Below are 15109 nucleotides of genomic sequence, written 5' to 3'. Positions count from 1 at the left end.
GCAAAAAATGAAAACACATTGCATTAATTATAATGAAAATTTCAGAGCCAAAAAACTGTGTAACCAGCCAGGGAAAACTGATTCTGTGTAATTTGAAAGGAATGGGAATTCAAATTTGAATATTTTAAAATTTTCAAATAAACTAGCATAAAACAGATATTTGAAAAATGTAAGCAATAATTTTTATACATTTTTCAATCCTTAAAATCTTTTTATATAAAATCATAATGCATTTATTACCTATATTTCTCTACAAAAATGTCAAGAACAAACTGTTTGCATATGCTTTGAATTTATTTTCTGAAATCTTCTTGACTCATAAAAAATTTATATTATATCCGAATCAAAGACTCAAGCTGTGTAGATTTTTATTTTCTTACTTTTTAATTACAAAGAAGCAAATACTAGTGTAACTTCTTTTTTACAAATTAAATATTGTTTTATATAAAATTTTAGAAAGTAATTTAATATTTATGCATTTTTAAATGCTAATAATGTATTTAATTAAATACAGCATACTAGATTTTTTCATGTAATCATGAATGTGTTGTATTGCTGTGTCTAACAATTTTTTAATGCATTATGTGTTATGAATGGAGTGTGCTGCTGTGTTCAGCATTACGTTCTTAAACTATAATATATTCATATAAAAATCAACATTCATTATTAAAATTTCCCAGTTAGCGTATATCTACATAAACATTTCTGTAGAACATTTACTTGAACAGGAAAGAGATGAGCAACAGCAGAATTGAGTAATGGTTTAGAATTTTACATTTTGTAAATTTTTTTTTAAATAGTACCCTATCATCTCATCCTATAACTCAAGCAATTATGAAATTTACATTTTAAAAAATACACAGTCTTCCTACAAAATACATACTCGCTTATAATGGTTCCATTATATAAGGTGCTACTAGCAGCCAAACAGTTATTACAATGGTGTACCAAAGGCCTTGGGATTTGCTGCATACGCCTTTTAAAATTCCCAAGTAAGGTCCACCGGTATAGCTAACTTTTTTTCAGTACATTGCATATTTTATTGTAGCCTATAAATAAACGTTTGTGGGTATTAAATGAACAATGAGAAAATTCAAATGCAGCTCTTTCTTATCTGGTGTCCTTGCAGATTCTCATCCAGGCAATCTATACTTGTACTGCTAATCTATTTCAGGTGCTATCATGCAGCAGTTTTCTATGGTGAACATGCAAACTTTTCCAAGGATATACCTGATGATGCAAGATTCACAGGTGCAACTGTCTCCGTTGCTGGAAGTTTTATTACAAACTCACGTCTCCATTTACACTGCACTTCGGTAATACTTTCAAACCCTAAATACCACTTTAAAATGATTTTATACTTCTTAAACAGTAAGAGTGTGCCAGCCATTTTGATTCATTTATTATATAAATATATATATGTGTTTGTATACATTTGATTACATCATATACAATTTACAATCATATAAATATTCTATCGAAAGGAAAGTGTATTAATCATTACATCAGCTACCTTCTAAAACTACATACAAGATATTATTTGTGTATACATTTTGTATGTGCATATATATTTTTGGTAGACTTCTTACAATTTGTAACTGACTGGCTTTCAACTGATAAACGAGTTTGATATAGTGGTTTCAAGATGCATACATTGTTTCTGATTTACCATTTAAAATTTCTATATTATCCTTTTTTTAATGAAAGAAAAGTATTTTTATTTTCTAAAGAAAAAGCCACAATCTTCTAATACTATCATGTTTTTGTCAATTTTTAAGTGTTGCTTCATTAATTATCTCTATACAGGAAATTAATTTGTGTTTGCCAAATTCATGCAAACAAATTTATTTTTACTAGTTTTTTAATACAATCAAAAGTCGTTAATCCGCACACCATTAATCCCGAATGATCTATAATCTGGACCTCAAAGCTACAAACTTTCTGCGCATGCGTCAACGCATTATGCGTTGATGCATGCGTGTAATATTTTTATGCATATGTGTGTGCACATGCGCATAATACGTTTACACATGCGCGTTTAATGTATAACGGACGGTATAAGCTAAGCTAAAATTATCTATTTCAGTTAATGTTGCAGATTGCGTTGTTCCTTAATCTTCGAATTGGATTCGGCTTATTATTTTTTGCAAGCTGTTAGAGCAATTTAAAAAAAGTAAGCTTCAACTTTCGATTATGTCAAATAGAATTTCCAATGCTGGAGCTCCCAAAGGATCTACAAAGCGAAAGTATGTTTCGATGTACGTCAAACAAAAAGTGGAATTGCTGCAAAAAATGGATAAAGGCATATCCTTTGTTTCTGGAACCATTCCGAAATCTGTTTATCAATTTCACGCTGCTCTGCGGGGGAGGACGTTGCGGCGCGCAATGAATTGGAAGTTGATCTGTCAGCACTATCCTTATCTTCAGGGCAGATGTTTTTATTTTATTTGGCTTATAATTCCTTACTAAATGTAATATTTCATCTCGATGTACTCCGTCTTTGATATGATTTAAATCAAATTCCTCGTCATTATAATTCACTTCCGATAGTGAAGAAAAATGTCACAGAGGTTATTGAAAACAAAAAAATTTCGATTGACAAATTAGTCGGTGTTCTTGACACAACAATTATAAGACTTGAACAGCGGAACTTTGTAACTGAACAAGAAATTATGTCTGTTTATAGAATTAAAGAGAAAGTTTTATCACATAAAGCAACTTAAACAACTTGCATTGAAAGATTTAATAAAGAAAACAAATAAATATTAAGCTTTTTTTTTTTTTTTTTTTTTTTTTTTTGTAAATTTTGATACCCTTTAGATCATAATTGCTCTTTATTTCATAAATTACGATTTCATATTTTTAATTTTATAATTTCTGCATGCAATCTTACCAGATTTAAACTGATGATCTATAATCCGGAATCGCCGAAGTCCCGACGAGTCCGGAGTAAAGACTTTTGACTGTAGTTACATACTGCACAGTTTAAAAAAAAAGTTAACCTCTAGAAAACTAAAAGAAAAATTAAATTGTACATCATTTGCTCTTCAAATACAATGTATTTATTTACATATTTTGTTATTTCATATCCATTATATCACTGCTATGTTCAGGAAACGTTGTTTTTCATTGACTAGAAATGAAACAAATATATTTAAATAATCATTTATTATATATATATAACATTTCACACAGATTTATTTTTATTAAACTTTAAGCATGAAATCTTACATAAATTAAGAAAAGAAAACAAATATTAAATATTTTATAGTCAATATAATTAATTAATCTATTAATATATACATAAGACAGTGAATATTGCTAGATATTTAAGCAGTAATGCATATTTATTATGAGATTTACATCAAGATAAGCAAGAAGAATATGCAAATGATGATATAAATTAACTACACTGAAATTCAGTTACAAAGATTACACACATTGGGAGATCACAATTGAAAAGGTAGTACTTCAGAAAAATTTATAGCAAATTCATGAAAACATTCTAATTTATAATTCTGATGTGAATGCATTAATTAAAATTCATTATTTATTTATTTATTTTGTGTGTTCAGTAACATTTAAACTATAAAATCATAGAATTTTGCTATGAGCAGTTTATAAAAAATAAAATTATTTCAATAATTTGCATCACATTTTCGTAAAAATTGTCGTATATGGTAGTATTTTGAATTTGTGTATCAATACATGATAAATTTTTATTCACAATTTTTCAGTTTGAGAGTAACATAAAACTCTTCCAAATCAGCAAGAATTAAACCTTACTCACTATATAGATAAGTTCTTCCTGAATAAGAAAGAGATCAGATTATTAACAATGCCACTACTTTTCTTACAAGTGCTGTTTCATTACTTTATAAAAAATAAATTTAAGATTAACGTATCTACTATTATAGATCATCAATAAAAAGTTACGTGTCAATGCTTCTAACAGAAATTTGATAAACCATTCAAATTCATTGAAAATCCAAACCAATACATAGTTTTTGATGCTTTTCTTAACAGTTATCTGCTGTAAAATGTTAATTTTCTTTAGCTAAAGATTTAATTTTTAAACTATTTTAATCACTCATAAATTAATCATAACTAAACTAAATTTGTCTGTAATTTAATAAATGAAGTCTAAATTGTGGATTATTTCTATTCTCAACTATAAATTTAATTTTTGTAAAAAAAAATTTTTTTAGCTATATTGCAAGAATATTCTTGTAAAATGTAAAACTTATTAGTTTTACAATGATGCTCAATTAATCTCTACATAAAAGGAGAGGCTCAAATCATGAACAGAGTTTAAAAATATTATTAAATGCTTGCTTTTAAAATGTAAAATATAAAGTTGAAAGTATACAATCAATTTGCATAAACATATTCTGATGAGAAATTTGTATTCTTCCTTGTGGCTGTGCAGTACACATGCCTTAATTATATTTCTTCGTATGTTTTAATTCTTGCTCTTGCCTTTATTTTTTTTTAATTTATTTATTATTATTATTATTTTAAATTTTGTAACATTTTTGTTTCCTTGCCATTTCTATTCAGTCAAAGTCTCTCCAAATCTGTAAAACAAAACACGAGCACCCTTGTTTAGCCATGTACAACTTTTTTCATGTCTCAATAAACTCCCAACACAGCCTCTTGGGGCTCCAGGGAGTTGTTGCCACTAGATAGGGAAGGGTGCGAGACATACGCCTGTTTACCTATGTTAGACACCAAGCATCCCCGTCCTACGTAACCTGTGGCTATGCAGTTCTGGAGAGATGAGAAGTTTAGTGGTATGTAGTCCCATAGTAGAAGCCAAGAAATGCGTGTGTGAAGACTATATGTCCTCCCATTGTGCTCATCCGGGTTGTGTGTTGTCCTGGTCATCAAAATGCTAGTAACCGCGATTCTCTCCATCATGGGTGGTGATCAGATGCATGGAATCCTGACATAGAAAATAGATATCGAAGACTAGACCAGGCACAAGAATTTAGCAGAATCTCCTGGGCAGCATTTTTATGAAGTAGCGTATAGAATTTTTACTTCTAATTTTTACTACCTGCCGACATACCAATCGAATTAATCACCTGCTATTCATCTTCCATCTTCATGTCATGTTTTTACCTCCCATGTCATATGTTGATATAATATCCTGGTCATTGGCTGTGTTAAGCTCAAGGAAAGCACCCTTTTAAGTTTATGTATAACTTAACAGCAAGTATGCTTCTCTGGCATGGAACCGAATTTCAGACTATGCCAAAACTCTCCCTCACCCCAAATTAAAAAATTCAAAATCATTAATTCATAAATTTCATTTATTGCTGAAAAACAGTTTCCTTGCTAAAAGCTAAAAATGAAAACCAGAAGATTTTGTGGTCTACCATTTGATGCAATAAAAAACCAGAAGAAATGAGAACTATGATAATATATAATGAAATATATTAGGTGAATGATGCTAGAAATATGATATCAGTCAATATGCTCTTTGCAGTATCTGATACAAAAGATGGCAAATATTAAAATTCTAATTACACAATAAATTAGTATAAATATTATAATAAATATTAAATTTTACAGCATTTATCTATAAATGCATTGCATTTGCGAAATAAGCATAAGTTACTATATGACTAATAGTCATTTTGTATATTTCACAGTGGATAAAATATTGATATTCACATAAAAATTGCATTAATTTTAATATTAAGATTTAACACTAAAACACAAATATAACTGACACTCAGATTTTACACAAATTTATTTAAATTTGATTAAATAACGCAATAAATTATTTAATAATTTAGGCATAAAATAATAACATGCTATACATAAAAAAAATCTCTTTACATGGTAGAAGTTTTAAAAAAGGGGCTAATATAACCCCCCCCCGGACTAGATAAATTTCAAGAGCTAAGATTTTGGAACTGAAAGATTAGAGGTTAGAAGATTAGATTTGCATCATATCTCAAGCAACTATTATGTATTCATCTGGAATGAACTGTACAGTATACTTATTGTACTGTGTATGTTACTATAGGCAGTTCTGAATAAGTACAAGAATACTGTAATCAAAATATTGTTAAATAAGTTTTGATATTGTATGCATCATTAAGGTGTATTTCTTAAATATATGATTGTTTGCTGCTTGTACATGGAAGACAATATTGGTCCAAATTTATTCCCTGCACTGAGAACACAATAAGCATATTTAATTTTGAAATTTTAATTTTCTTTCTTTCTCTTTTTTTTTTTTTTTTTTTTAAATATTTCCATGTAAACAAACTGAGAAAAATGGAAGTATTAAAATTTAAGATTATGATCTCAAAAAAGAATCTGCTTTAAAATTTTCAGAAAATATTTAAAAATTATAAAAAAAGGGTAATCTGATTTTTATATTTATATTACAGTTCAACACTTTAAATAGCTTTAAGCTAAGCACAGTTATGATTTAAAAATTAGTCTCCAGAAATTAAAGATACGGAACATAAAATCATATATTGACATCCTGTTCAAAATAACACTGCCAAACAGTAGAGGGAACTGATATTTTATATATATATATAATAAATATTTTAACAAGCTGAATCAAAATAATAATGCCAACAGCAGGGAAGCTAACTATTATGTTATAAAATAATGCATCATTGAGACTTTGGCTTACATGTCATTAAAAAAAATAATTAATAAAAACTTCAAAACATCTTAAACCATCTTTAAAGATTTCAGAGTCTCAAATCATTGAAAGGGTGAAAGTTGACTTTACATAGAAGCGAAGTAGAATGCATTTGGGGCCAAAAGAACATAATTTGAAAACATCAAATGTTTGTAACGAAAAATATTTGCCTTTATTATAGGCTTAAATAATTAAAAATTAAATTTAAAATGCCCTCTATCCCAACAGTCATATTACAAGTGTTCATTAACCATATGTGGTAGTATTAGTGGTATTGAATAAGATAGATATATATATACAGGGTACCCACTAAAGTCCACTACAACCCATTTAACTGCCAAACGGCTGCAGCTATAGTCATAAAAGTAGTGTCTAGGTACAGTAAAGTGGCTATGTGTTAGTTGATGAGATAGCTTACAGTGCCACCTGGTGGAGTTAGCATACTTATCTCGAAAACGATACGAGAGAGGAAGAAAAAGTGAATTACACAGTTGTGTAGAGCGTCGTCGATTTAGTACAAAAAGACACTTTGTGGATATGAATGCTAAAAACAGAATGCTGGAAGCGCACATTTGTTTCTTCACCATTTCTGAAACTGTGACATCATGAAACTTGAACACAAACCTCGTGGGGTGTATCTTTATACTGATTGTTTTTAAAAACAGAGTAGACAATATGCAGATTGTGCACAATTGTGTCACAAAACGGATCAACTAAACGCAACTTGAAAGTGCAAAAAGTGTACAAACCATCACACCTGTTCGCCTGAAACAGCTATAAAAGTGATATCTCCTCGGAGTTACATGTTGAAGCTCATGGTCATGGAGAGATTTTCAAATAATGATTATTGTGAGATGCTTCTACTTTACGGTGAATGTGGGCACAAGGCACGATCGGCAGCACGGTTGTATCAGAAATGTTCTCCTGCAGGCCCGCAACCTTCATACAAAACCATCCTACAGGTTGTGAAACATTTCAGGAAGACAGGCTGCATGACTAGCTGACTTCGATCCGGCACAGCAGCTAAGGCAGGGCAAAAAGTACAATTGGAAGATGTATTATCAATATGCTGTCACATATCCAAACACCAACACAAGAGAGATAAGTGAAAACTGTGGCCTCTCAAATGTTGCATTTGGAAAATTCTAAATGTGTGGACTGATGAGGCATGCTTTTAGCAAAATTAAATGTTCAATAGGCAGAACACCCATTACTGGTTACTGGAAAATCCATAATGTTCTGCCAAAGTTCAACATCAAATACGGTTTTCGATTAGTGTTTGGTGTGGAATTTATAATAACAGGCTAATGGGCCCAGTATTTTATCAGGGTATATTAATGGCCTCATGATATTCAGGACTTCTGCAAGACATAATGCTCGATTTTGTTGAGAATCTGCCATTGCTTCAACTCCGGAATGGATGGTTATGGTTCCAACATGAAGGCATGCCTGTGCATAAGACGTCACAAGTAAAGCAGTACCTGATGGAGGAATTTGGAGAACGAATAATTGGGTATGGTGGTTTCGAAGAGTGGCCTCCACATTCACCTGACCAGACTCCAATGGGCATTTTCCTGTCAGGATAGTTCATCAGTAGGTGCATGCGTCCCCTCGACAAACATTGCAAGACCTTCAATGACATATTACAGATGCTTTTGCAAATGTGCCAACCGCTATGCTACAATACATACTACATGAAGTTCTAATAAGGGTCCAGATGTACATTTCAACTGACACGGAGAAGTTTGAAAATCGAAAATTAAGGTAGCTTGTGATAACTAGTTGTTTTTTTCTTTCTAAGATCCTTTCACCATGTCACAGTGTAGGATATCCGGAACAAACAAATGCACATTTAAAATGCTCTGTTCTTAACATTCATGTCCACAAGGTGTCTTTTTGTACTAAATCGACGAAGCTCTACAACTTTAGTAATTCACTTTTTCTTTCTGTCTTGTATCGTTTTCGACATAAGGACACTAACTCCGCTGTTTTCCACCAGGTGGCTTTGTAAGCTACCTTATCTAGTAACACACTATACTTTTATGACTATAACTGCAGCCGTTCAGCAGTTAAATGGGTGGTACCGAACTTTAGTGGGCATCCTGCTTCTCTCTCTCTCTCTCTATATATATATATATGCACACACACAATAGACAGAATAAATACATTCATTAGAAAAGATATTCTTCACCAACTGATGTTTGTTCAAAAAAATCATGCCTCAGTTGAAAAATAAAACATTAAAGTGCAATCATCAATTTAAAAAATATTATAGATAATTATTTCCTGTGTAAAACCAAAGCTGTCATTTTGCAATTTTGTATTCAATCAGTATACAGCACATAATTCACTTAGTACTTTGCTCTTTCAGTAAGTAATTTATGTACATATTTCCTATTTGCAAATCACTGCAGCAATGCTAATGAAAATCTTTCTCCAGAATAGAATCTGAATTTTAAAAAAAAGTCATGCTGAATTTCATAAAAGAATTCTCACTAATAGCCATTAATCACATACTACTTCTGTGATAGCTAATGATTTGAAATATATACAACAAAAAAAAATTAAAAGAATTGACTATGGAGTTAGTGGACTATGTAAACTCTTGGCTTCTTGCAGTCCTGTATATAATTGCTTCACACGATCATCTAATGCTTCCTCTGAACTAGACATAAATGCACTTAAATTTTCAAAATTGAAATGCTCAGCATACCGAGCCATTACAAAAAGTATTGCCACTCCAAGAGCTATACCAATATTTTGAATGAAAAATACTTTTAACTCTTGTTTAAGTCCTTTCCCTCGAGCTTCTTCTAGGGCTTCACTCAGTTCTCCCATCTAAAATTACAGAAATGTAGTTCAATCATAGAGCATTTTGATTTAGATAAAGACAAAAAACATAATACAAACTAATTATATCAAACAACTGGGGTATTTTCAGATTATTTGCACCCTCCTCACTGAATAACAAATTATATAAAAGATGAAATTTTAGATTATGAGCTATGTTTATGAAATCCATAGATAGTAAAATAAGTTAAAATTTGTTGATGGAATAAATGTATTATCATCTTGCTCCTGTATAATTCCTCTCTCTTTTAATCATGCATCTTCAGAGAATAATCAGAAAGCAATAGGAATAGGCTAGCAATAGGAAGGTAAGTTCGAGTCTTGGTGAAGGCACAGCATATTCTTTGCCTCTTCTTCAAAAAATCTAATGACTTTATCAGTGGTGCCCGAACCAAAAAACAGTCGAATGAAAATTCTTCACCACTAGGATTTGATTGTTTAGGTCTCCTTTACCCTAGCTGCCTTCAGGTGGGGAAAATGTAAGATAGTATTTTCTCTCTCTTTACTACATGCCTTTGAGGTGTAATAGCACCTCAAAGGTGCATAGCACCTTTTTTACATCTCCTGCTTTAAAAAAACCTAATGACACTACAGTATGAACATGAAAATTATGCACTTGTCCTAAATGATTTACATGAACAATATTTCAAAATGGAATACTATTAGAATTTAGTGCTTAGTCTCTTATCTAGGTAAAGGTTTATACTATAGCTTGCATGAAACCTTGACTTACCATATCAACAAGTGCTATATACAGGAACATTCCAGCAGCCAAGGCAAATATATATGGTGCACCTTCTGCTAAGTCTCCTAATAATATTCCAATGACAAGTCCTAAGTAGCATGTAATTGCAGACAGAAAATTGTAAAGCAATGCTTGCCTCATTGTCATTCCAGCACTAAGAAGCACGGCAAAATCTCCTGAAATTATTTTAAAAGCAATGCAATTAATAAATTGAAGCAAACTGACTGAAATTTATATATACTACATAAACTTTTTAGTTGTACTTTTATTTCACTATTTGCTGAATTACTATTTATAACAAAATGTACTACGTTCATATTTCACATAAGTTAAACATTTGTAATAATTAATTTCTTCATTATTATAATTATGTTTCATCAGATTTTATATGTATATAAACTAGGTACTTTTTGGTTAATGGGATGTCACTGCAAATGAAAGAGCTCTTCAAATGCAACATTTTGGACATTCTCATTTGTTTCTAACTATTATAGATCCCGAGATATCTTCGATCAAAAGTTAGATTTTTGTTTAACATTAGGAACGTTAACTTCGGTTCTGTTATGAGTAGAATCAATTTTTTAAAACGATAGAGCTCAAATGCAAATTTTTGGCTGTTTTCATTTTTTAATAAGTATCACACCTCCTGAGATATCTTCGATCATAGGTATACCCCCAATCAGCACTGGATCTTTGATTTTTTCTGATGTAGGACAAAAGCTAAAACTGCCGTTCTCCCCCACCATCCTTTAACACATTACCAACTGGTAGCTTATTAATCGGCTTTTTATCGCAAACACCTACCAACTGATAGCCTATTAATCGGCTTTTCATCACCAACGTCTACCGGCCGATCGCATATTAATCGGCTTTTTTTAGGCAATGCCTGCTGACCGATAACCTATTAATCACTTTTTTTCGAAGCTATCTAAAAATATCCTATCAATCGGTAGCCATGGCGATAAACAATTGCCATTTGCTATATCACCTGCATTTTATTATTAGTATTGAGGTACATTGCTCACTTGCATTAAGTGCATTGCTTCGTAAACTCCCACATTTTCACACTGTTTTTAAAAAAAATTTACCGTTCACGATGAGCGAAAAAAATGGTACTGGAGAGTTTTATTTAGATGATTTATCAGATTGTCCTGACAGTTATTTAGAACATGAAGAATCTGTGACTGAGCGAGCGACCAGTCAGACGTGCCTATGCTGTTGAACCGCTAGCGGTCGGTAAAGTGTTAAGTTTCTCTAATAAGTTTTAGTTTGTTTAATAAATACAGAAATAGATAGGGTTTGGGGTAAAAACCTAAGCTCCATTTTATACTAAATTCTTTATGTGGCTTTTGTTTTGTTTTGTTATAAAGGGAAAATAGGTACCAAAGTTACATAATTAGAAAATCGTCCCCTGCTAGGAGAATCGCCTTTCTGGTGAGCTTACTTTCGGATTCAATCCTAATCCTAACTGTAATCCTGAGTGCTTCTAACTCTCCAGTCCTCGCCACCATTTGTTTTTCTCTAGGGGGAACGAGCATCTTCGAAGCTTCTCACTATTCCATATTATTATTGCATGCTGGCCAAATTAGGTTAGGTTAGATTATATGAATATGGCAAAGACAGGAGGGCTATCTGATTAGAGCAGAGTTGCTTTTATAAAGGAAACTGGCTCGTATTCACGTTACACATGAGCAAATCCACAAAAACAAACCATGCTGCCAGCCCGTTCTCCTGGATTTCAACCCAGGCAAGGTCGAACTAACTACCAGTATTCAGCGGTCTTAATCACTTGGCCACTGCTGAGGACATTTGTCTGATTATTTACTATGTGTTTTGTCATTAGGCATTGCATGGAAAAGGAGGAAGGAGGATTCCCCATAGAAAAAAAATTGTAAGGAAAACTAGCTCGTTACGCATAGAGAAAATTACGGAAATGCTCATACAACCAGCACAATCACATATATTTGACCCTTGGACCGAACTACTAGTGCTCAGTGGTTTTTATTGCTCAGCCACTAATGGGGATCATTGCATACAAAATATGGGCTATTGCCGAAAGAGAATATTCTGAAAAGATTATACAGAATATGGGCTATTACTAAGAGTATTTGTGCTTCCTGTCCTGTTTTCATACTTCCTCTTTCATAAGTAATTTTAAGTTCTTACCTGCCTTAACGCTATTAAATATCATAGAATTAGTAACGAAAATTAAAATTTTACTCTGTAAACCTTTTTTTCTACAAATAAGTGCATGGAATCGTCATAACTTGATCTGCGGTTTGATTTTCAGTTGCCAGCATTGCGAGACTTGATCGTAGATATTATTTAATAGATATATCTACGATCCTGGCTCACCGATGATTGTAGATATGTTTTAATTTTCTGAAACTTCTATCTAAACAGGTTGAAGTGTTCATGATTCTCCTTAAACAGTTCATCAAATTGCTTTTTGTGCTTTGGAATTCTTTCTTTGTTAGAATAGACTCAAGCGCAATTTTTTTAGCTACTGTTTTAGACTCTTTTACTCTCTCAATATTCCATACAATTTTTCTCTCATTCTTTACAATTCCTCAGTTTTGGTCAGTTCTTTTGTTAACTACGCAGAACATGGAAGAGGAATTCCTTATGAATTTCTATATTTACTCGATTGAATTCTCGAAAAATAGTAGCTCAAATTTTCAGGTTGATAGTAAATTCAAAATTTTTCACAGCATGTACCAGATGTCGTACCTCGGGCTTTGATTCCGCATTAAGAGAAATATCTTTAATTTCTTTTAAATACTTTATATTTCCGGTAAATTATTTAGAAGGACTTTCACAACCACATATTTTGCTGATCATCTCGTCTGGCTGCTTCCTTTTAAGTTGTATCTTGTACATTTTTTCATTACATACCATCGAATAGTGCATTCAACAAAACAAAACAAAAAAAAAATTTTTTTTCTGAGTAATTCCAAACAGATTAACTGCTTCCGGGCACGAAGAAGCAAAATACACACCAACAAGATACGAGAAGTGAGCCAAACATGGCACAAATTTCTCCAGCTTATTAATTTCTATAATCCTAGCTTGTACTGTTTTAGAAATGCCAGCCACATTAGACCCGCTGTCGTAAGATTGACACCAACATTATCCAATATCTAAACCATCAAGTGTCAATTACAACACTAATTTTCTACAATGCGTTCAGAAATACATTCTCCTATCTTTCCACCAACTTCTATGAAATCGATTAAATTTTCCTTTATCTCACACATATCACCACACGTTTTTACGCATTGAATCACCTGGTTCATTTTTTCCTGTATGAGACATATGGAGTGCAGTCGAGCATTATTGTGTTGTATTTGGCTTCTTTAATATCGTTTAAAATGCTACTTCAGACTGTTTTGCCTTTAAGTTAATAACTTATCTTTGATAAATGTGATTCCTTTCCCTTTGTTAGGTGCTTTGACTGGTACCTAAGAATTGAATTATGTTTGGCAAGCGGAGAACTTAAATTCAGAAAATGTCCTTTGCTAGGTCGAGGACACTTTGTGAACGGGCTACTTGGGATTTCATCAGACCCAAGAAAAGAATGACAGTTTGTTGAAAGATACAGTACCACATCCATGACTATATAGAATCTTTCTCCATTTTTGTTTCTCTATGTGAATGAGTCGCTCAGTGTCGTGATCAATTCCTTGGCACGATTTCATTTGTTGTTCTCGAATTTTCCACTTAATCATGCACCTCTGTGGATTCCAGCTGCTTCATGCTCAGTTAATCTTGCTAAAAGTTTTTTCCAATTAATGAATCTCCTGTAGTATGTTCTAGCGGCAGCACCATATTTCTGATAAATCTTGTAGGGTGTACAAAAAATTGCATTCTTGTTTTTAGAATATGTAAAACAAGATCTAATATTTTCATTATTTGTTAATGTTCTGTATCGCATGTCAACACGTTCAATTGGACAGAGATTTATGTTTTCTGGATGTTTACCAGCTAATAATACTGATTGACTGCTTAAGAAAAACTGTTGGTGATCATTCATTTTTTTTTTTTTTTCTATGACCAGCCTACTGCATGGGTCCAACAAATAAAAATTTTCCACCTTTCTGCTGCCCACCCCCATCTAAATGAAGAGATCTTTATATCATGGTTTCATGTCCTCCAGCTATTCGTTTGATGTCAATGAAGAAGGATGTTCTTTAAAATACTGATTTGTAGATAGTTTGCGGATGATATATGCAGTCATGTTTGGTTGTGCAAATTGCAAGAAATATTAATACCTTCTAGAATTTCACCATAATCGGAATTGTGGCAGGGTCTTACGGTTTACTTCTTCCGTGAAGTTATTTTTTCATTTTAGCTGAAATTTGTTTTCTCTGTTTGGCCTTATCTTTGGATCGTTTTCTATATTCCACTTCTCTTCCCCTCGGTGCATAGATGGTTTCTTTTAATCTAAATGAAATTCACTATGAATTTGCCTTAATAAGAATAACTAAGAATTGACGTAATTACACTGAACCTAAATAAATGTTCGCGTCTCGCTAAATATAGTGCGGGCTATTAAAATCAAGCATATATATGGAAAAAAAAAGGGAGTACAGAAGAGACCTGAAAACTAAAAAAAAGCCATAAAAATAATAAATCTAGCTTTAAAATCCAAAATGCGTTCTACTGTTCCGAGTCAAATCAAAAAAAAAAAAAAAAAACTTTCGTTTGACTCGGAATAGTCTAAGCTGCCGACTGGCTGCAAGAAGTCTAAATGCCTGCTTCATCTTGAAGATACAATGACAGTCTCTTGTATATACAGTCAAAAGTCGTTAATTCGGACACCCATAATCCGGACCTCAAAG

General features: G+C 32.1%; 1 protein-coding gene across 4 annotated transcripts in view; it reads right to left on the bottom strand.

The window, feature by feature from the left end:
- Positions 1 to 6220: 6220 nt before the first annotated feature.
- The window catches only part of LOC118187728 (metal cation symporter ZIP14-like), a 177234-nt gene continuing 168345 nt past the window's right edge, over positions 6221 to 15109 (bottom strand). For all 4 annotated transcript variants that reach the window (XM_085823801.1, XM_085823802.1, XM_035358004.2 and 1 more), the window contains exons 8-9: positions 10257 to 10444; positions 6221 to 9511 (exon numbers count right to left, since the gene is read on the bottom strand). In XM_085823801.1, coding sequence (XP_085679927.1) covers positions 9251 to 9511; positions 10257 to 10444 — 449 coding nt within the window. In that variant the 3' untranslated portion in view covers positions 6221 to 9250. The remainder of the gene's footprint in view (positions 9512 to 10256; positions 10445 to 15109) is intronic.

This window comes from Stegodyphus dumicola, chromosome 9, assembly GCF_044657685.1.
Source record: "Stegodyphus dumicola isolate Sdum_Otavi_A_Nest chromosome 9, ASM4465768v1".
Taxonomy (NCBI): domain Eukaryota; kingdom Metazoa; phylum Arthropoda; class Arachnida; order Araneae; family Eresidae; genus Stegodyphus; species Stegodyphus dumicola.
This window is presented reverse-complemented; position numbering and strand designations above follow the sequence as displayed.